This window comes from Chaetura pelagica, unplaced genomic scaffold (assembly GCF_000747805.2).
Source record: "Chaetura pelagica isolate M959 unplaced genomic scaffold, ChaPel_1.0 scaffold71, whole genome shotgun sequence".
NCBI classification, from domain to species: domain Eukaryota; kingdom Metazoa; phylum Chordata; class Aves; order Apodiformes; family Apodidae; genus Chaetura; species Chaetura pelagica.
The window spans coordinates 1,052,779-1,074,867 of record NW_009952435.1 but is presented as its reverse complement, the minus strand read 5'-3'; the positions used below and the strand labels follow the sequence as shown (position 1 = coordinate 1,074,867).

Below are 22,089 nucleotides of genomic sequence, written 5' to 3'. Positions count from 1 at the left end.
GAAGTACTCCAAAGAAGAGAGGCTCAAAAACAAAACTAGTATGCACAGAACAGCATTTTACAGTATGCTTCTTTGTCACAAAGATTAGAAGATTTTAAGATTCATATCACTAGGAAAAACAGTTTTCAAGGCAGTGTTTGCACTGTAGTCACAAATGAATTTGCACTATATCCCACAGCAACCACCCTGCAAGGCAAGGACAAAAGAAATATCCCCACTCACAGCTCATGCCACTTGTTTTTAAATGTCAAGCAGAACTATCACACAAAAACCTTAACTGCTGACAGAAACAGAAACCCTTGGCAGATAAAAGAACTGCACATGCAATCTTGAAATCTTATCCTTTAAAAAAAAAAAAAAAAAGCTATTTCTTATAAACAATTTATCTGATCATTAAAAACAAAACAAAACAAAACACCAAAACAACCCAGCATTAACAGAAAATACATGGCTATCCCCTGTACTCAGCACTGGTGAGGCCACACCTGAAGTGTTGTGTCCAGTTTTGGGCACCTCAATCCAAGAGGGATATCGAGGTGCTGGAGGAGGGCAATGAAGCTGGTGAAGGGCCCAGAGAATAAATCTTATGAAGAACACTTGAAGGAGCTGGGAATGTTTTGTTGGAGGAAGAAGAGGCTGAGAAGAGACTTCATCAGTCTCTACAACTACCTGAAAGGTTTTTGTAGAGAGGTTGGTGCTGGTCTCTTTTTACAGGTAATTAGCAATAGAACAAGAGGGAATGGCTTCATTAGGAAAATTTTTTTTCACAGGAAGAGTGGTTAGACACTGGAATAGGCTGCCCAGGGAGGTGGTTGAGTCACCATTCCTGGATGTGTTTAAGGCTTTTCCAACCTGAATAGTTCTATGATTCTATGAAATCACAGATACTACATACTATTACTATTCAGTAACCTAACACCATATTAACTTATGCTATGATCTCATAAATTAATGAAAAAAAGATATGACAGAAACAATACATTAATTATCTCAAAATTGCCAGAGTGCTTGATAGAAAACAAATGAGTTTTCCTAGGTCTATGGACTCTCCTCTGAAGTTCCCAACTTTCTAGGACACAATTTCTGTTACTGTTCCACCATACTAAGCACACACACCTAAAAAAGCATCTCATTATGGCAATTAAGTTTGCAAATTAAAATCATACACGTACCTGCTGTAATGCAGAGATGTCAAGCACACCAATATGTTGAATTCCTTGGAGGAACCCTGGAAGGTTTTCCATGACATGGTGGGTTTTATTGAGAAGAGCGTTGATACTAGAAACCACATCCAGCAGCATGTTTAATACACTGCCTATCTCAGATGGTATCTTAATCTTGGAAAAGAAGGAAAAATCACAACAATAAATTCCAATTAGAAACAAATTTTAACCTTTCAATGAAACACTCTGACTTATTCAGTCTTTTTATAAAACTGTTTATGCAATGTTACTGCCAACCATGTTTAACAAAATTCCTATCAGTATAACTCCTCAGTTACTCTCAAATTCAGCTAACAAAAAATTATCTGGTAATATTAGTACTGACCTATGAAAAAGTAGGAATTAAAATCCAGAAAACTTATTTATCCCTACCAAGCTGAAGAGAGTTCTCCTACTCAAGATTCTAATGGGATCTGAAACATGATGCCCCCCTTGGAATTCAGTGAAAATGAGAACTTTTTCTTCAACAGGTTCAAGATGCTCAAAGCAACGGTTTAATATTGTGAAAATAATTTGTAAGTTAAATTAAATCTAACAACAATTTTAGTTGCTTTAGGAATCATTTACTTAGATTTTATGGTAATGCAAACTGATTCATTGTTACCTGCCTATGCATGGTATTAAAACCAATATAATTTCATTACATAATTTCAGCTGTTTCCTCTAATTATCTTTATTTTATCCACCTTTATTTGAATTCCTACTACAATAAAGTCTATGCTTAAATTTTCTTCTCAGCCCTTTACCTGTTTTTACACACACAAAAAAAAAAACACGACAAAAACAAACAAACAAACAAACCAAAACCCTGGAAATTATTCAGTTAAAAAAAATAGCAAAACTTCCACAATAATATAGGTTAAGCTGTCACCATTTCTTTGTTCTTTGCTAGGAATTCATTATGCTTCAATAAGGTTCAGTAGAAAAGCCTACCAGAATAAGCACTGGTTGGTTGGGGGAGGGGATTTTGCCCTCTAGGTTTGCAGATAATTCAGAAAGAAGAAATCTTATCTTTTCCTTCAGGTATGTCAACCTATTCTTGAAAATGGTTCTGTTTTTAAAAAGGGTGTGGCAAATCTGTTTAGCCTTGCACACAACATCCAGAATATAACCTGGTGCCTATGGCTTTAGAACAAAATGTTCTTCCTCCCAATATTATAACTATTTTTCAACTATTTAAGTATTTACAACATTTTTTATTCTGTCAATTAATTACCCAAAAGAACTGAAATAAACATTTGTTATCATAAATCTCATCCAAAAAAATTTGCTCTCATAAGTGAAAATATCTCACTGAAACCCCACACTAGATCCCAGATTATCTACAGTTCTACAGTTTAATATAGTTTTGGCACTGCACTATTCTTTTTACAGTCATTTGATCAGTCTTGCAACAGTTACAGATCAAGAAGTGACTAATTGCATTAACTGCAGACTCTGCTAAAGATTAATATAACTGCATCTTCACCTATGTTTTCTCTGAAGCTTTCATAATTAACTCCCTAGAGACAAATTTCCTGAGTAAGCAAGACATGGAATACAGTAGAATCTTCAAACCCCATTCTTCAACTGTTGTGTTTGCTTCATGGATATAAATGAAAACAAACAAAAAAAGAGGCTATACATCCAGTGCTTTCTTCCACAGAGAAAGCACATTTGAAGAAATAATAGAACTATTCATATATCTACCTGCATGCTTTAGACAAGCTTAAAAGAAAAACATATGAATCAAATGGTTTTTTTCCCCTGTCTTACCTTGTAAATTATATGGCGTAAGTTCAAATTCTGTATAATCAGTACAAACATAGTATATAAGTCCAGTGCTGGTAAAGAACATAATTCCTCCACTACCAGGGAAGTTCTATTGTTTTCAGGCAGCTTTAGTAGCAGGCTGAGTACTTCATCACATCTTCCAGTTAAAGCTACCACAAAGGCACTGTAAAAAACCTACCATAATGCATGCGTATTAAAAGAAGTTCTCCCTGAAATGCCACATTCTTTTATACTCAAGAAGGTGAGAATGTGTGTTATGGTAACATGAAAATTTTTAGTCATCAACAGACCTGAAATAATGAAATATACAGACCTATATCAGATTGGTATGTCCTTACTTTATACTCTGCGGATATATAAGGAGATTCAGTACATTTCTTATAAAGATTCACTTTATTTGTGAGAACTCGAATATTCATTCTATCAGCACTCATACCATAAGTAGGTATATTTACAATGCTGAACACACTCATTCTAGCAGATATAGACCTTTGTTGCAGAGACACCTAAAGATCAAAATCTAGATGAATTGATCACTAAAATCAAATAATATGGACCTTCCTCCCTTCAGAGGACACACAAATTTGACACTTACAGATGTTGATATGGCACAGGAATCACTCTTCCTCCCTTCAGAGGACACACAAATTTGACACAGATGTTGATACGGCACAGGAATCACTCAGAGCCAGCTCACATTTCTCAGTTCAATACTCCTTTGAAGTGCTATTATTTAGTAGTGACAAAGGGAGAAATGCATAAGCAGGCCTCGGGTGAGACTACAATAAAAACTCCTTGGATAACAGCAGTTTATTGCTGCCTACAAAAATGTTATCCTAAAAGACAAATGCTTGTAACCCAGATATCTCTGGAGTTACTAGCTACCATTTACTAAAATGCCTGAAAGAAAGCAAATGGCAGCAAGTTCAGAAAACTTACAAGTTCAGAGACTGTAGGAGCCAAAGTACTGCACTCAGGACTCCACTGTACTCTGCAGGACAGAACCTGCTTGTGCTTTCTCCAATGAATGCATCTATAGCCCGCAACAGCAATCAGTGAGGGAGAAGATCCCCAAGAAAATCAAATTAGGAGCCAAAGTTAGTCAAGATACGCAATTTAACTCTCTCATTCCTATGAATATTTTAATTTCCAAGTTATTAATTTGATCTTTGGATTTTGAGTTGGAATAGATGAACTTTAATGGTCCTTTCTAACCCAAACCATTTTATTCTATGAGTTTTATCAAGGACCAACATTTTGTCTCTGTGATTTCCTATGTATTTAAATATTCGCTTTTTTGTGTGCGTGCAAGGAACAGAATATGAATATGAATATAAATATAACTCTGCTAGCAGCATAAAAGAATACTGATTCAGACTTCTTTTTGTGGAGAAAATTTGTGAATACAATTTGAAATTTATTTCCCCATGTCCCACATAAATAACACCATTTCAGTCCATTTTTAATCCATTCAGATTTTTATCCACTAGATTAAGTCCCTCTGAACTTTTCTCGCAACTTTGTGAGGACCAGAGCTAATCCAAACTCCTAGGTTTGGCAAATGAATGCTTATAATCTTTAGGTTACATGTTCTGAGCAGTTTCAAAACACTTGATCACATGACAGTGAGCATAGCCAGAGTAATATTGTGGTAGAAATTAAGGGTAAGTGCACTAAGCACAAACAACTCAAAGGTTTATTCTTACTATTCCAGAGGCAAGGACAGTATTAGTAGACAATCACAGAAATACAGGGGCATGCCTAAATTATGTTTGTGCATTTTGTATAATCAGTAAGAGACATAGGTTTTAATGCCTAATTCCAACTGTGCGAGGACTTAACCACTTAAGAAAAAATAAATCAGCATAAATATGCAAATGTGAAATGTGCACATATATCTATACTCTATATAGGACTATGGGAAAAAAAAAAAAAAAAGTCTAGAAACTTGAAAATTCACATAATTAGCATTATTATTCCAAAAGATCAATGGTGCACTGAATCCCCATGAACTGGATAATTTCCACACTACTTCTCTCATTATTTACTGGTATCAAAATAACAACCTACCAAAACAAGCAGTCACACTGCCAAAGAAACAGAAGAACAAATCATCTGTAAGTAGTTACGATGGTCTGAACTGCCTTTTTAATAGTCACGCTTTTCACAAACTTGCAACTGTTTCTGCAGATGGAGCATCAGAGACACCCAGTGGCTGCTCAGTTCACCTGATTATAACAAATATGCCTCCAGCTCTTTTCTAGTTATAAAAACATTAAACACGAGAGAGAGCACCTGCGAGTTAGGTGACATTTTTCACGACTTCTACTAATCACTGGGGTCACAGGAAACAGCAGCAATTATAACACACACAGTCCCTCACTCAGAAAGCTTAGACAATCCACCCTTTAAACACTAGTCAAGAGACAACAGATAAATGGAGGTAAGGTAAGGTACTGGTAAGATAATGTAAGAACAATGAGGAGCACACAGAGGCATAAAAAAAATAATCAGACAACACTGTACTTCAAGGATCAGAGGTACACAGATAAAAAATTATTGCTCCAGGAATCTTTACTTTTTCTACAGTATCAAAACAACAAAGTTCAAATTCTGTGTCAGCCCAAAGGGGTATAACACTGGTGAAAGTAATGAAGAGGTATCATCTAGACCAGAAGACTACCAGAAATTGATCTCTTAATGCTAAACATCATTATTTTGAAGTCGTGTCAAAAATATTCTACATAGAAGTGGCAAGTGAAAATATAAGACTCAAAACAAACAAAGTGGTTTGTTTTGTTTCAGTTTGCTCATCAGGCTAAAGATTGACCCATTAATTTAACATCTCTTTTTGATCTTTTACCTTTGAATGAGAGATACTGGCTTCCAATAGGGTACTGACAGTTTCTTCAGAAATATTGACAGAAGACCCAATGTCCAGCCTCAGCCGTGTAAGATTCTGCACACACTCTTTGATTTTCACATCTGTAAGAGAAGAAAAATAGTGCCAACTGTACCAATCTGCTTAATAAAATTGCCCCCCTTTTTCTTCGGTTTATTCTGGGTGGTGATAAAGGACACACAAACTTCATTATAATGTAATTAATTTCTACTTATATAAAGGTCACTCTCCTGGCAGACTGAAGGACTCTTACATATGCTTGCATTATCCTTTAAGAGCATGGGTTATCCCAGATCCCTGTATTATGAGCACACCTGGAATAAGTGAATAAGTGAAGCAGCCTTTAGTCCTTTAAGATTTTCTTCTTCCACCAACTGAAGTCCCTTCTTTAAAATTAATTCCTGCAACTCTGGGCAGGCTCTGGCAGGGTAAACTATGCTGTGCTGTGCCAACTCAAGCACATGTATATGCACATATGTACAATTAAAATATACTGCATTAAATTAGAAGTTTGAAAAGCAAGGCAAAAGTTATTGTCCTGCAAAATTACACAGCAATCACTCATTAAAAAAAAAGTGAAGAAAATTGGAACCCACCATTCAAAAGATTAAAATTGCTGAGAAAAGCTGCCACTGGATATTCTGACAATTGCAGCTCCAAATTTTCAGCCACCCTGAAACGACAGCCTTAGTTTCACGAGTTATCAGAATTAAGTCATTGACATTACCCTGTATAAAGTGTAATAGTGAAACAGCCACTAAATGAGGCAAAAGGGTCACATTATGTTCTCTGTGCACTCACTGTGAATGCAGTAAACAACTCTACAAACCTTCTCATGCTGTATTTATGTGATGCAGGGATCATCGTATTTCATACCTAAATGAGATTGTAAATATAGACATCATGATGGTTCCTGCAAAGACTAGCTTATGGAGAAGCACAGGTATAGCAATGCCTCACATCTGTTTCTTACTGAACACACATTTTTAAAACCTTTATTGAAAAAAATGAAATTTAACTAATAAAGACTACACCACATATTACTTACTATTAAAAAACTGGATACAAGTCTATGGTCCATAAGACCAGCACCTAAACTCAAATTCTCCTGTATTATTACTATAGCTCAGAGAGACCATTCAAGCCCATTATGAAAATAACTGAACAGTGAAACTAGTACAGCAACAATTATAGAAAGGAAGACTTTTAACTGACAGCAAGTTTGAAATACTCTAGTAGCAGTTTTAGTAATTTACTTAAAACCTACTATTTTTCCTCAAGGAAAAATAATCTGAATATAATAATCTGAAATTATTTGGAGTTAAAGCCTGTTTGTTTACAAGCACCATCCTCTGTCTCTAACTGTTTGAACTGCTGAACTGATCTGAACTTTCAATGTTTTTCAACAGATATCCAGCTGCTGGGAGGACAAGCCCATACCAAAATAGAATTAAATAAGAAATTAAGATATCAAAATTTTCACCTAACTGAAGTTGTGGAAAATGGAAAATATTCTCAGTTGGGATTCAAAGCACTCTCCTTGTGGAGAAGCAAGGTCTGCTGCAAATAATCAGCAAGTTTAAGGCCTTTTAAAATTATCCACAATTCAGTAAAGTTACTTACTTTGTGTACTGCTCAATTTTCAGTTTAAACAAACAAAGTAAAAGAGACTTTGAAAAACAGTATTTCTGTAATTGCATAATTTAGAACACAGATATATGCACAAAATAATATCTCTAAAAGAACTGTTGGGGTACAAAAATGTAAAATGCTTTACATTTGCAGTTTTCTCTGTATGTTCCCTGTGAGTCGACATTCACAGCTGCCATTGTGGGCATTCTGCAAGGCTCTCAGGAAGCTCTCCAAGGTGTTGGAAAGTTCTTGGTGCATATATGCCATACTCTCACAATCCCCCTTGTTGAAAGTAGGCCATACTCTTTCAATGTCCTGCAAAGCACATTGATCATACGATTAGCAACTTCATGAGATTATATTATTGCTTGAAGGTTGCTTGATTGTGCAATGTTAGTATTTTGTCTGTGTGTGCACCTTTGTGTGTGCTATACAAAGGCCTGTTTCTAACTCTGGATGAGTCTCGAAATGCCAAATGTTACTCTTTTCTTTGATACTTTCATGCACTGCTAAAGAAAAACAGAGTGATTCCAACTGGTAACCGCAATTGCTATTTTACTACAAATGACCAGCCAAGAAGTTTATTTGTATCTAGCTTGATTTCACAACTTCCTGTGAAGATTTAAAACTATAAATTTACTCTGACTCATTAAATTAGCAGTATCACAAAATGTAATGGAATTAAAAATGGGTTGCTATTTGGTACTGAATGGCAATCTAGTTATTCCAGTTATAGGAATTACAGTAATTCTAGTTATATTTATGGCTATCAAAGCTCACCAACGTTTATTGAAGGAGTTCCTTCTGGGTATCACTATCAGAGCTATACCCATACAAACCTCAGCTTTGTATAGCCATTGTAGGGACTCATCATTCAGACAGTAGGATTAAAAAAAAAACAACAAACAAAACAAACAAACAAACAAAACAAAACAGAAATTTCCATTAGTTTCCAAAGTTTCCAATGCATGTTGTAAAGAATACTTGCAGGTGTGGAAACCACTCAGACCTGATAATGATCTTGAACCACAGTGATTACTTCAGTAACAGAGAGGAGTAAGTGACTAGTTAATCCCTCTTTACACTTTGTAACAACACAGAGAATGTTGCCAGTGACAACTGGTTCTTCTGTAAGAAAAAATATTCAGGTTTAATCAGGTAAAAAGAATAATAAATAAATTGCTGTAACCCGATTAAAAGTTAATCAAATAACAAGGGACATACAATTTTTTCAAAGCAAAGAAAGTCTGATGTGTCAAGGCACCAAAAAACTACTTCTGTCTAAATATATTTATCATTGCAGAGGGCAAGAAGGGTTAGTTTGATTCAATTTTCCTTAGTCTTCTCCACTACACTTTCCTGATCAATAATAAGAACGTGAGCAAGAAGCATAACTCTGAGAAGCTGTGAATATTAACCACATCTATCTACCTCCTCCTCAGGCAGGGTTCCCCAGTCTTATTTCCCTGTGGACACATCAGGATATTACCAACCCTCCAGTGAGTAGTAACCTTCAAACCCTACCTGCAAAGGGAGGAAACAGCACTGCATAGACATTTTGCATATCTAGAGATAAGGAATCCGTAGAGGGGATATTGATCACCTGATCACCCATGGAGGAAGTTTTTATCCAGGCTTGCAGTCCCCAGGTCCCTGAAAAAAAGCTCCATTCCCCTGCCTGTTGCGGGTTTGTACATGGGACAGCAAGGAAGGATTGGCTTGACAATTGAATTCTAGTTTGTGGAAGGACTAACTTCATTATTTTTCACATGTTTTCTTCCTTATGTTTGGTTCATAAATCAAGAATGAATAGCAATAAATATTCACCATTGTCTCTAAAACAAGCAAACAATGCAACTCAGTAATGCAAATCCAGTCAAGTAATTTTAATCTTTTCTCATTAGATTTTCTAACATTTTCTGTATCAAATGAAATTTTATGAAACATCTCTATAATCTGTGTACTGAAATACAAATGACAAAAATTCGGTTCCTTAAGCTGAGTTCTCTCAATAAATAGACTGTTCTTCAGAGGCTGAAGACAGTTCCCAGATGACTGGCACACATTTTCAGTATCACTCATCAACATTGCTACTGTTTTGCTGTTTGGGAACTACTCAGTCACTGGAGAGTGGAGAAGATAGTCAGAATTGGATTTTAGTCACATTTTAAGTTTTGTTTGGAAATTAAGGTGGTATGAGACATCATCAATCTCATCCCTTCCTCTAGAATGACAGGTTAATGCCTCCTAATTGCTCTTTGCAAACAGTCCTGGGAACAGGTGTGTTAAACTAGGAACTCTGAAAAGCAAAGGCTTTGCTTTCCCCAGGAAAAGCATAAAACAAAATTACACCCTTAGGTCAATACAGAGCCTTTCTTAAAGTGCTCATCCCAGGGGCCTATATGCAGGGAATAAAATAAGCCTAGCACGTTCCAATTTTAAATATGTGTTGAAGGTGAAGTTATTCAGCCACAGGCAGGACTGGCTAAACATGACCAGAAATGGAATGTGCCACTCCCTTCATATACTTGCTTCTTTTTTCTTTCTGTCAGCTATGTGCTGCCTTGTAGCAATTCTGCCATATGAAGAACAAACAAACAAACAAACCTCTGTAACTTAATTCAGTTAATTAGTCTGGCAAAAAAAGTATCCAGTAGAAAAGACAAGACAAACCCCAAATGTGCATATTGTCTTCTGCTGGGTTTGTGAGTCAAACCTAAAAATGAAGTGCTCCTGGTAGAGTAAGTCCAGGAGAAAGGGAAAGAGCACACAACAAAAAATGAAAGAAGATCTGCATGACCTCCTGCTCCCACTGATATTTCAAATCAACATGACCACTCCAGAAAGAAACCATCCCTTTACATGAAGTGCATGATTTTTTTTCCTGTACCTCTGTTGCTTAACTTCCAGACATCAGTCTGCTTGCCTTGCTTGTCATCACCTAAATTAACTTCTCCAAAAGGTTGCACAGAATAAAGCCCTAATGTTGCAGTACTAACACATATGATAAACCCATACAGTCATTGCTGTGATAACCAACCTGAAAATATTTTAAGAACATTCAAAATGGCAAACTGCAACTTCTGTAACAGCAGGACACCAGCAGGTTGTAAATGTTTCTGCAGATTCTTGCAGATTTTAAGTGCTCTGTAGAAAGATTAGTAAGTAAAAGTAATTTTCATAACAAGGGTACCACAGAAAATTTTTCAACAAATTATTATGTATGGCTTCAATATTCAATGGACCATACAAGGATTTCAGTACTAACAGTTACTAAAGCTGTTGTAAAATCAGAATATAACATCTCCATGCCTCCATGTTAAAAAAAAATAATAATAATTAAAAAAAACCAAAAAAAAACAGGTTTTCATCAAGGTAGCAAGTCACCAGCTTTCTAAGACATTAGGAGTGCTAGAAAGTGCTTTAGCAAAATTAGCAAAATCGTAAGAGTTTCAGAAATACTGAAAACCCACAGCATATACTATCTATATGGCAGAGAGCAGAGCACCTTTTTAATATTTTGACTTTGCAACAGATTTGGCTAATACCTGGCCCTGTTTCCCACATTAAACATTAAGTTCTAAATACCACACAAGAGTCATGTGTAAACTTCAGTGCGTTGTTTCTCAGCTGGTCTATGTCAGTAGGATCAGTAGTTCCACCAGCAAGACTCTCTAGGGCTGTTTGTAGCCACCATCTTGTGGGATTCATTCAGTGAGTATTACTCACAGGCAGCAACTCCAATCTAGTAGTACTTTTAATAAATACATTGTCAGTAAACATTCTCCTGAAGTAGATTTACCTCTGCTGCTGGATTACATTTGATTTGATTAATCTGGAAAAAAAAAAGATCTTAAACTCAAGATTCCTTCAGAGACTGCATTTGTCAAACAAACCACACCATAACCATTGCCACAAAAGAGCCATCTTTTTTTACCTAAGTCAGCAGCAGCATATTTATATTTGGATATAGAAATAAAAAAATAAGAAGAAATCACAAAACATTAGTCCCAAACATTCCTTAATATTTAGCTCCATAGCCAAAATGACTGCTCTCTGCCAGTAACTGTGGGATCAGTTTTCAGACCTGCAAGGATTTTAAGACATTATTATCTTAAAATATTGGGTTCTATAATAGTTCCAAAGAAACCACTTAAGAGTATCAATAAAAAAGCCAGTAGCCTGGTCCACACAATATAATGTGATAGCAAATACAGCTGTTCTGAATTATATAAGTTGATTCAAAATATTATTTTAATCAAATGTGCAGATCTGAAATGAAACAGTAATTAACTTAAAAGTTTTGATTTAGCTGTTTAAAAAAAAAAACCCTTCTTTCATTGTCAGCTCACTGTCAAAATAAGTACATAGAAAACACTCACCTCATTTCTGCCATTATATCCTTCTGGAAATCCTTTAGTAAGACAGTTATTTTGTTCCTGTCATGTTCGGTAGTCAACTGAAATATCATTTGCAAGATCTCTTGCATGATCTCCAGAGTTCTGTTTTGTGACTGAGTAGAAACTTCTCTGTATTTCTCATTATCAAAAAATGAATCAATGAACTCAACTATCTGAAGCTCAGTATTGTTTGCATGCAGATCTTCGTCTATAACAGCAAGATCAGCAATTATATGAAGGAGACTGTTTAACAAAACTGAATTAGCAGTATAAGTATTATTCCATTTTTGTCTGCTACCATAATCATCAATGAACAATATATCAGTATAATCTTCCTTAGACATATTTTGGAATAGTTCCAGAAAGTCAATAATGTCTTTGACAACCAGTAGTAGATCATCTGACGAATTTTCATTAGCCACAAGGGTAAGTAGAGCATGTGTTATTTCAGAAAAATGTTTACTGTTACACTCACATAGAAAGTGGCTCACAATCTCTTGTATGTCTTCAAAATTTCTTAACATAGCATCTAGAGATGATGTATTAAACTGCTGTATTAAAACATCGAGAGCCATTGAAGAGGACTGTCCAGTGGCAAATCTTAGTAATTGAAACTCTTGGTCTATCACCGCAAGTAAGTGTCTAACACTAAAATTCACCAATAAATCTTCAATGTTTGTATCTATAGGAAACCAGAAGTTCTCAAAGTTATCAGAAATATTACTGTTTTCATTTAAAGATGATAAAATTGTAAGCATCGAGTATGTCTGGTTTCCAACAGAAGAGAGAGTCATTAAAGGCTGAATTACAGAAAGAAAAGAAAGGACAGCTTCTGTATCCAGGATTCTGGAAACTTCCCTGGTCATATTGTTAACATTAGCAAGAACAGTCCGTGTAAATGATGACTCTGAATGTCTGTTCCAATTTAAACTACTATATAGATCGTTCAGCTGCTCAAGAACAGCTTTGGCCATCTCCATTTCTGCCACTGGCATACTGCCCAGTGTTTCTACAATTTGTAAAGCCACTTGTCTCTTCGGTGAGGAGGAACAATTGTTGGTTACGTATGTATTATTCACCTGCAGTGGCACAGCATAGAGGAATAGCTCATTCCAAAAATCCAGAAGCTCTTTGAGAACTGAGCCATTTATGTGATGGAGGTCAGAAAACTTCAAAAGAATGGAGTTCCATTCTTTGATCTGATGAAAAAAGCAGGTCAGATTGTGAATTATATCTGTCTGAAAGTCTTCAGTCATGCATGAAGCACTGTCATCCAGAGTGATGAGTTTCAGCTCCTTAATGACTTTGATGACTTCACTGTAAGTAAGAGTAGAATTGCTATGCACATAGTCACAAAGTTCAAAAGCAGAGCCACTCTGAGGTGTTGCTGTTGTGAGAGTCCAGCAGAATGCTGCAGAAAAACAAACTGAGGCCTCTGCAGGTTCATCAGATATATCTGCAAGTATCTCCAGTAACATTAGAAGACTTTCTCCTTGATTAGCAAACTCCTCCTCGGAAAATATTGTCATTTTTTCTTCCTGAGACAATATGAAAGCGTAGACTTCAGTCAGTGCTTCCGTGATATTTCTGTGAGCTATTCTTTCTGCAAGGCTGATGACATCGAGGAGGAGATGGAATATCTCTTCTACATTGTAGAACTCATCTTGTCCAAAGAGTTGTGTTATTTGTCGTAAGCCAGTCAGGTTCCAATTACATGAATTATTCTCAAATGCATCCCACCAGTCTATTAACATTCCTAACTCAGAGTTCTCATTATACAAAGGTTTGTTATTTTTAAAGAAATTATCTAGGGTCCTGTGGACTTGTTTGAATTGACTTACCAAGAACTCAACATCCATGTCCCTCATATTGTGCACCAGAGCTAGCATATGTTTTAGAAACTCTTTATCTTCTCTTAATGGAAAGCCAGTTAAACTAGAAGACTTGAAAATGTTTAATGCCTTCCTTACCAATTCAATATTCAGAGCTGTTGTTTCTATCAGTTTCTGGATAAATGTTTTGTGTTCACCCTGCAAGTCTGTGTCAAGTTTACCAATCACATATTGAAAGAACTCCATCAGCAAACTGGTATTTTTAGCATGCAAGAAAGGTTCAATCTCAGTATCTAAATGAGAGAAGCTGTTTTCTTGGACATCAAAAGTTTTATTTTTCAGAAGACTTTGAATTTCTACTAAAAGTTCTACTGATGAAACCTGAAGACGGTGAAGAGGATTAAGTAACATCCTTGCAGTCTTGTTAAATCCGTGGATTGACTGACTAAAATGGGTCTTATTTAATGTATAGTGTGAATCGCTCACTAAATCGTTGACAACCATTTCTATTTGCCCTGCAGTGTTATTTAAAAGTATAAAAATAAATTCAAGTGCATTAATGTCATCTTTTACATAAAGTTCAGGGAGAATAGATTTTACAATTTCTGTTATAATATTGAAATAAACATTTACACAAATCACACTAGAACCACTAAGGGAACATTCAGGGAGTACCAAACTAAAAATGAAATTAACAAACTCCACCACATTCATTAGTTTAGCATCTGTCTCAATATTTCCCAGAGATTTCAGTAGAAATAAAGTACGTTTTGCACTTTCAAGGTGGGAAGGTGACTTGTATTTTTCACTGATTTTACCTAATCCATATATCCATCTGTTACAATCCTCTGCTTCATCCACTGTACTATAAAAGTTTAGAAAGGAATTAAGGTATGATGAGAAATTTGTTTGCGAATGACTCAAGTTTTTCAGAGTCTCATCCAAAATCAGTCTGGTAATATTCTGGAAAATGCTGATACAAACCATGTATTTGTCTTGACGTACACTTTTAAAGAAAGCAGTTACATCTTTTATCTCAGAGATAGTAATTCCAAGTTCCTTTTGGGAGAGTTTGAGAATAGTAGAAAGGGAATTTCCCATGGAAAATACACCAGCATCCCTACTTTCTCCCTCGGATCCTCCTGAGATTAAAGTATCAAGCCAAGAATTCAAGAACTCTCCATTAACAACCTCCAGCACAGATTTCTGCAATTCAGTTATCATGACTGCCATTATTTCTAAACCATTTTCTAAACTGTTACCTTCAAGTGAGCTTGTGACATCAACTGAATTGTTAAATACACTCTGAAGATTAGCAAGGAAAGATTCAAAATCTTTCCAGTCATTCAAATCTCCACCTCCTTCAATTATGATTTTTAATAGATTCATTGCTGCTGTTGTAGCTTCGACAACAACCATAGCTGTATTATTGCACAGTTCATAATGAGTTGTATTTAAAAGACTTTCAGAGAGATTGTCCAAATCATTTCTTAGACAGACAAAAAAGGTTGAATTCAAATTTAAGATTTTGGATGCTTCTTCAAAAATCTCTGTCCAGGTTTGAAGCCACATAAAAGTGCAGTGCAAAGCAGAAGGCACGCTTACTTTGTTCCCTAAGATCATAACATTAGACAGAACACTGTCCAATGGAAGCAGAAGTAGGTTGTAAACTTCTGCTGAATTATCTACAGAAGTACTGTTTGATAGATAAAAATCAACACACCCCTTATTTACCAGGCATTCTGAGGAGATATCAAGAAACTGTTCCAAGTAACAGAAGGCTTCTGTTTGGAGGTCTTCATCTATAAACAAAGTTTTAAGGCTGCTCAGAGTGCTATAGATAACTTGCATTTCTTTTTTGCCTTTCTGAGCAAGAGACTGGGCCTGAAACTCTGTGTAGTTGTAAATGATGAGTAACTTTTCGCAGAGAGACTCACTGGTGAAGTTCCAGAGAAGATCAAAAGTTTCAGACAGAAAATCAAAAACTTGGTTCCTATCTTGGAAATCATGCCATACTTGGGAAGATGAAATATCTTTTGAAGTCTCATAAAGAAATGTTAACAGAGTGCTATTGCTCTCAATATTTAAAAACAGATCATCATTCTGATACAGAGAGAAAAGTATTGAAACAAGTGAGGCGACATTAGTATTGTTTAACTGTTGGATGTTTTTGAAGAAATCATGGACAATTTCTCCTAATTCTTGTACTTTGTGTATAAAAGTTGCATTTGCAAGTAAAAAAGAGGAGGCATTACTCTCTCCATGAATTGTCCTGAAAGGCACATTGACAGGATCATCAGTCAGTGATCTGACCTCATAGAGACTCCTTAGAAAGTTTTCACTTAAGTGTTTTAGACGGTCCAAAGCAGCAGTATTGAACTCTGGCCTATCAGTCAGGATATTTTGGAGCAACTGCACACTTCTATTAAGGATTTTATTTTCTGTAATGGAAAATATAATTTTAGATAAAGCCTCTAATGCCTCCTCCTCTTCCTCTTTACTCAAATGAGAAAGGCTAGAATCAAGTTCATAGAATATAATTTTCACTATATGCCAGAAAACTTCGGTCTTCTTCTTCATCCAGAATCTCTGAAGAGGCTGGACATTTTCTCTTAGCTCATGATGGAGTTCAGAAGCTGCAAATGAGAAATTGGTGGCAGATTGCTTCCCTTCAGCAATTTTTTTCATCCATATAATTGTATTATTCAAGATCCTTTCAGTTAGAGACTTGTTTGGAGAAGCTGAGAAATCAAACAGAATTTCTTCTATGACGTCTACAATATGAAAAAGATGATCTATTTGCTTTTCACCAGAAATCCATAAGTTTTCTTCTCTCTTCAAAAACTCTTTGAAAAATGTCAACATTCTGAAAAATTAAACATGAGTTTTTTCTTATCAGTTACCTCACAGGTAGACAAGAATTGGTTAAACACATTTATAATTTTAGAATAATGTTTAATTTACTCAAAGAAAGTTCAAATATCATTTAAACAGTAGTCAAAACTTAATAACCACAAGACCTGAAATAGCAAAAATTACAATCACTTTGGTTTTCAAAACTGTGACAAAACTCACTTAAAAGTAAAAAACACATTCAAATCAAAATCTGAACATAGGCAACTAGCTTAAAGAAGTATGCATTTATCAGTAATTATAATGAAGCTTGTAAAGCACAAGGAGTCAAATACCTTCAAGACCTAATAGAGGCCAACATTGTAACTCACAGAAGCAATGCAATTCTTTCAGTGTGCAGTTTGAAAGAGAGAACTACCAGTTCCTGTATTCTGCCAAAGACCTTTCATGAGGCCTTCCAGCTCTGACAGATATTAACTCCTATTTAAGTCCTGCAGTAGAATCTTCCAGGTCATTGACCAAAATTCTTTTTGGTTTTGGTTTGGCTTTTAACAGCGAGGAAAACAGAGCTCTTAAACCACTTTATTTTGTATAAGCCACCCAAAACAATTGTCTTGATTTAATTTTAAAATATATGCTGTGACCAGAATACCTGAAATTCAAACACAGGTAATCTTTACAAGCTTGTAAAGCTTGCTTGCTTTGCAAGCTTGCTTGCACTTGTCCTGAAATGGGAACAGAACACATTTCCGAAGTTGCAACAAACTAGATTTCTACTAGATTAGTGGTAAATGCTAAAAGGGTAACTATTGTACAGGAAGATTTGGACTGCTTCAACAACAACAAAAAATAAATCATACTGAATAAGTACAGAACTCATAGACATATCTTCATATAAACTGCTGACATCTGCATTAAGTGATAAGACAAATGAGGAACCTGAAACCCTAAGGAGAGTTCAAAAACATGAAAAGAAATTTCAGCCTCCAAGTGCCTAGATAACATTGGAAACTACATCTATATATAAACACAGAGCAGTGCTTTGCAATTCTGCTCTCCATAGTAGGCTTCTGTTCCAAGATGTCCTGAACTAACCAGCGTGAGTATGACTCCTATAACAAATAACAAAAAAATTTCAGATGCACTGGACTTGCTGTATATGAGTAGATTGATCCTATAGCATACATCCATGAGAAGCACGACTGACTCACAGCAACTACTTGTGGAAATTACACTTTGTTTGTAGAACAAGAAAAACAATTCAGGTCCTAGTTCAGAATGCTTAATTATATACAGCTGCTGATCATTCCTATGAATCTTGATCATGTACTCAGGTCCTCCACTGTACCTGTAAGCAGCTATTACTCTGAATTGCAGATTTAATTTCTTTTTCAGAATACATATGCATCTGCACAATTTTTTGGCTCTAAATGAGGTTTTTTAATTACAGAATAACAAACAAACTAAACAGACAAAAATCAGAAACCAATTAAATGTGATGTAAAAATCAATTTTCAAGTTGATCTGAATTTTGTAAGACAAGTTGCTGAAAGATAAGTATAACTTACAGATCATGAGATGCATTATATCCTTCTGAAAAATAGGCATCTGATTTCTCATTCCATTGCTGGACAAGGGTATTTATGTCTGAAAAAAGTTTCCCGGTTTCTCTGTCATCTAGAAACTGAGACATTAAATCAGCTATGATTTTTTCGAGGTGCAAAAGGAGCTTCTGAGAGAGCTTGCTGCTGCTGAGCCATTGCTCAAATACCTATCAGATTGAAAGCAAAACAGAATGCACCTTGTTAGAGACTCAAAGCTTTCTTATTTAGACAATACACTGAATTTGCATGTCATTAAAAAAACACAATTACCAATGACAGCAAAATTTCCCCCTAACAATGTGCCTGGACTCTGAAATGACTGGCCTCACAAAGGTTGATTTTCAACACAGGTAGGACTGACCTGCAAAGCGACAAAATCACATGCTACATCATACATAGAACTAACAAATTATGCTGTGCTGTCTTTGCCAAAGATCCAGGAATTGTAAAAAGATAGAACCCAAGCAAAAGCAGACCTCCACAGTTGTGCCTTCTCTGACTTGCCCACTCAGACTTGCCTTCCCTTGCAGGACTTCTGCTTACATTACTGACCTGATGGAAAGCAGCAGCCTCAACATTACTGGGGTTGCACCAGTCAAGGAGACAGAGAAGGACCCTGCATGCTCCCTTTGTGTAGCCTAGAATAAGGCACACCAAGGTCTGGCGAAACCTACTGACTACTGTCCTTTACTCCATCGTTACATTTTTTTTAATTCCAAGTGACTGTCGGAGATTTTTGCTACAAGAAATGTCTGGTTCACCAAGGGAATTAATTCCCAGTGGCCAGTAGCTTACAGTACTTCAAGTTGGCATCATAAGGATGACAGCCCTCATTTTAAGTGTTTTTAAATCTTGGATGAAATTATTATGGAATTTTCCTATGGCTAGAAAAGGAATTAGTGAATTAGTTTTGGCAATCACATTAAATTATTAATTCAAGTCATCAAATTTCACTGAAATCTTTATCAAGAGAGAAATCAAGGGCTAAATTTTTGAGGAAATACACAATAAGCTCGACAAGCTTTCTTTAGATGATACTGCAAACACCTCCAGAGACGCTTGACACAGAGCTGATACTTTTAATGGAAAAATATATATATATATATTTCAGAGAAGAACAAACACTGGCATCAAGGCAGCTAGGTAAATGTTTTCCTTAGGAAACATATGAATGGTTAACTATTTTCTCCACATAACTACACAGATGTCACCATAGAGGCTGCATGCCAAGCTGTTCTGCCAGAGCAGAATTTTAAGATGCTATACTTGAGATTTACTCTTATCCCTTTCAACACACTTCAGCCACTAGCACCAGAGTGAATAGGAATCAAAAATAAATGACTTGTATACTACATAAGTGGAGGCGTGCAGTGTCCCTTCACTTTTGCTGAAAATTCATGCTCAAGTGGGACAGTAAATGGGTTTTCCTTCTATCAGACCTCTACAGTGCAGTATATTTCTCTATATTCCCTATTAGATTTCAAATCTGTATTTGAGTTAATGAGAAAATCTGATTAAGTAGACACATAATGATAGATTATACTTGCATTGTAAGGTTTCCCTATAAGGATTACTTTGTCTTATTGGCAAAATGAAAAAAGTTCATGACAATAACATTTAATAGCTAACTCAGATCTGTTAACTGAGTTACTGTTGACAGCCTACATGCAAAATCAGGGAATTTAATCTATCAACTTATTAAAATGTACCTGTGCATAGAGCCTGAGCTTGCTGACAGCATGAACAAGATACAGTTTGGCCTCATGCAATGCAGAAATACAGCCTTCTTCATTATTCTCTTTGTTTGCTTCACCTTCTGGCTCACTGGACAGAGCAGAGCACACAAACTGCTCCAGTGTCTCTCCTGTGGGAATCTGGCAGGGACATAAGAAACTGAGGATCAACTCAAGAGAGCTGCTGAGTGTTATCTCTGCTATCAACTTACTTATTTGGTGGAAAAAAAAAATAATAAAAAAAAATAAAAAGAGTATCACGTGGCCTCCTTCAGGATGAACAAAGCCTGTTTAATCCAGCCTCATATTCCGGGGCACTTACTTCACAGTACACCACATACAGACTGCTGTATAAAATACTACTGGTCCATTAGGGGTCTCACACACCAGACAGAATTATGATACTTGTATATGCAAGGAATTTTCACCATGCAGCTACAGCAGCGTTGCTACTTCTACAGTCATTTGCAAGCTGATGCTGAACTATGTTGACAATTATACACTACACCTACACTAGAATATTGCACTAGGATGGCTGTAGCAAAGCAAGTTCACATAAAACATAAAAATTACAGATGTGAAAAACATTCAGTACAATGGTACTTCTCAACCAATGATTACACACAGCAGACTAGTGTTAAATTGAAGTTGCCAGGTTTCAGGAGTGTGGCCAAGAGGCCAGAATTTTTTCCTCATAGCCTGACTTCTAAATTCTGTGTTGAAAGATTATTCCAAGTCATATAAGTTTTTTTCAAAATTATTCTTGTCTGTTTTTATTAAAACTTTCAAAAATAATTTAGTACATTTTAATTCTCTCTTTTAATGTCTTTCTGAGATACTTTACATCCTAACTCCTTTCAGCTGTGACTCAAAAATGTATTGAAATATACTGATGCAGAAAGTTTTGCACCAAATGAGCTGGGGCATTACATACAGATTTCAAGTGCTTAGAACAGATAATTTCCATTCTGCCATATTTCTTTTCATACTTTTTGAGGGTCTTCAATGCCCTAACACAAGCATACAATATCAAGATATTTGTTTAACCTATGAATAGCTAGGAAGCAAGTGGCCTGGGATTATACAGCCAACCATAGCTAAAAGGCTGCAGTAAAATTCAGTTCAGTTGTTCAAACTGGCCATCATTGACATTCCATTAAATTCTGTTGATAGGCCACTCAAAAGTCCCTTTATGCAAATCAGCTATTTTTACAATGAGCTCTCCTGGAGTACAACTCTGGACTGTACCTGGCAAAGAGCAAACAGATTTCATATAAATACCATCATGTTCTATTAAAAAACTGTGGACTTCAGTAAAAATTCAAAAGGTGTTTCAAGTTCTCTGCAGTTCAAACCAAACTGTCACAACAGACCCCTTCAGTGTTAATGGTAATAAGCCATCCCCCTAAAAAAAGACATTTTCTTCAAAATTTGACAAGTAGCTCATATATTTGAATAGCCCCACTGAGACAACTCATCAGTCAATTACATTCATATCAAGACTGCACAATTGGAAAGAAATTACTCTCAATGTGTCTTAAATTACCCACAAAAGGACAGACATTCTTTGTCCAGCAAACTGGATTAAAAATGCTACATGCCAAACTAATCCAGGCACCTTCAAATCTAGGATCTAATTTAAAAGTTTAATGGAACAAACCCCAGAATTCTTTACAGAATTGAACAATAAACTCAGAACTTTATCATAACCAGTGGTGACTTGAGAGAAACATAAATTAATTAACGTACACAACTACACCTACCAGCATCTTCATGTGCAGAAGTTCAGACTGAAGCTAAATACATTTATTTTTATGGGAATGAAGTCAGGATATTTAGCAGACTTGTAGCTGTTTCACAAATCTAAGATACAACTAGAGCTTCTGTAAGGCATGAAAAATCCCTTAAAGGGTAAAAATAAAAGAAAGATAAAAAGGAGAGACAATGGACTTTTCAAGAGGTTTACCTTTGTTAATTGTGCTGTGTAAGTTAGCAGCTTCTCAACACGAAGAGCATCAAAACCAAACCTGGATTCAAGTTCTGCTCTCACAGCATGTGGATTCCACAAAACATCTCCAAGAGAAAGATTATACTGAAAACCTGAAAGGAAAAAAACCTTCTGTTTACATCATTCCTG

At 35.8% G+C, this 22,089-nt stretch overlaps 1 protein-coding gene across 1 annotated transcript in view; it reads right to left on the bottom strand.

Annotated features, from left to right (window-relative positions):
- The window catches only part of ABCA13 (ATP-binding cassette, sub-family A (ABC1), member 13), a 170,324-nt gene that overhangs the window by 127,022 nt on the left and 21,213 nt on the right, over positions 1-22,089 (bottom strand). The window contains 12 exon segments of the mRNA XM_010008365.1: positions 1,173-1,337; positions 2,979-3,170; positions 5,860-5,981; positions 6,495-6,571; positions 7,676-7,845; positions 8,540-8,658; positions 10,571-10,677; positions 11,913-16,606; positions 17,487-17,562; positions 18,184-18,386; positions 19,929-20,093; positions 21,919-22,052. Coding sequence (XP_010006667.1) covers positions 1,173-1,337; positions 2,979-3,170; positions 5,860-5,981; positions 6,495-6,571; positions 7,676-7,845; positions 8,540-8,658; positions 10,571-10,677; positions 11,913-16,606; positions 17,487-17,562; positions 18,184-18,386; positions 19,929-20,093; positions 21,919-22,052 — 6,224 coding nt within the window.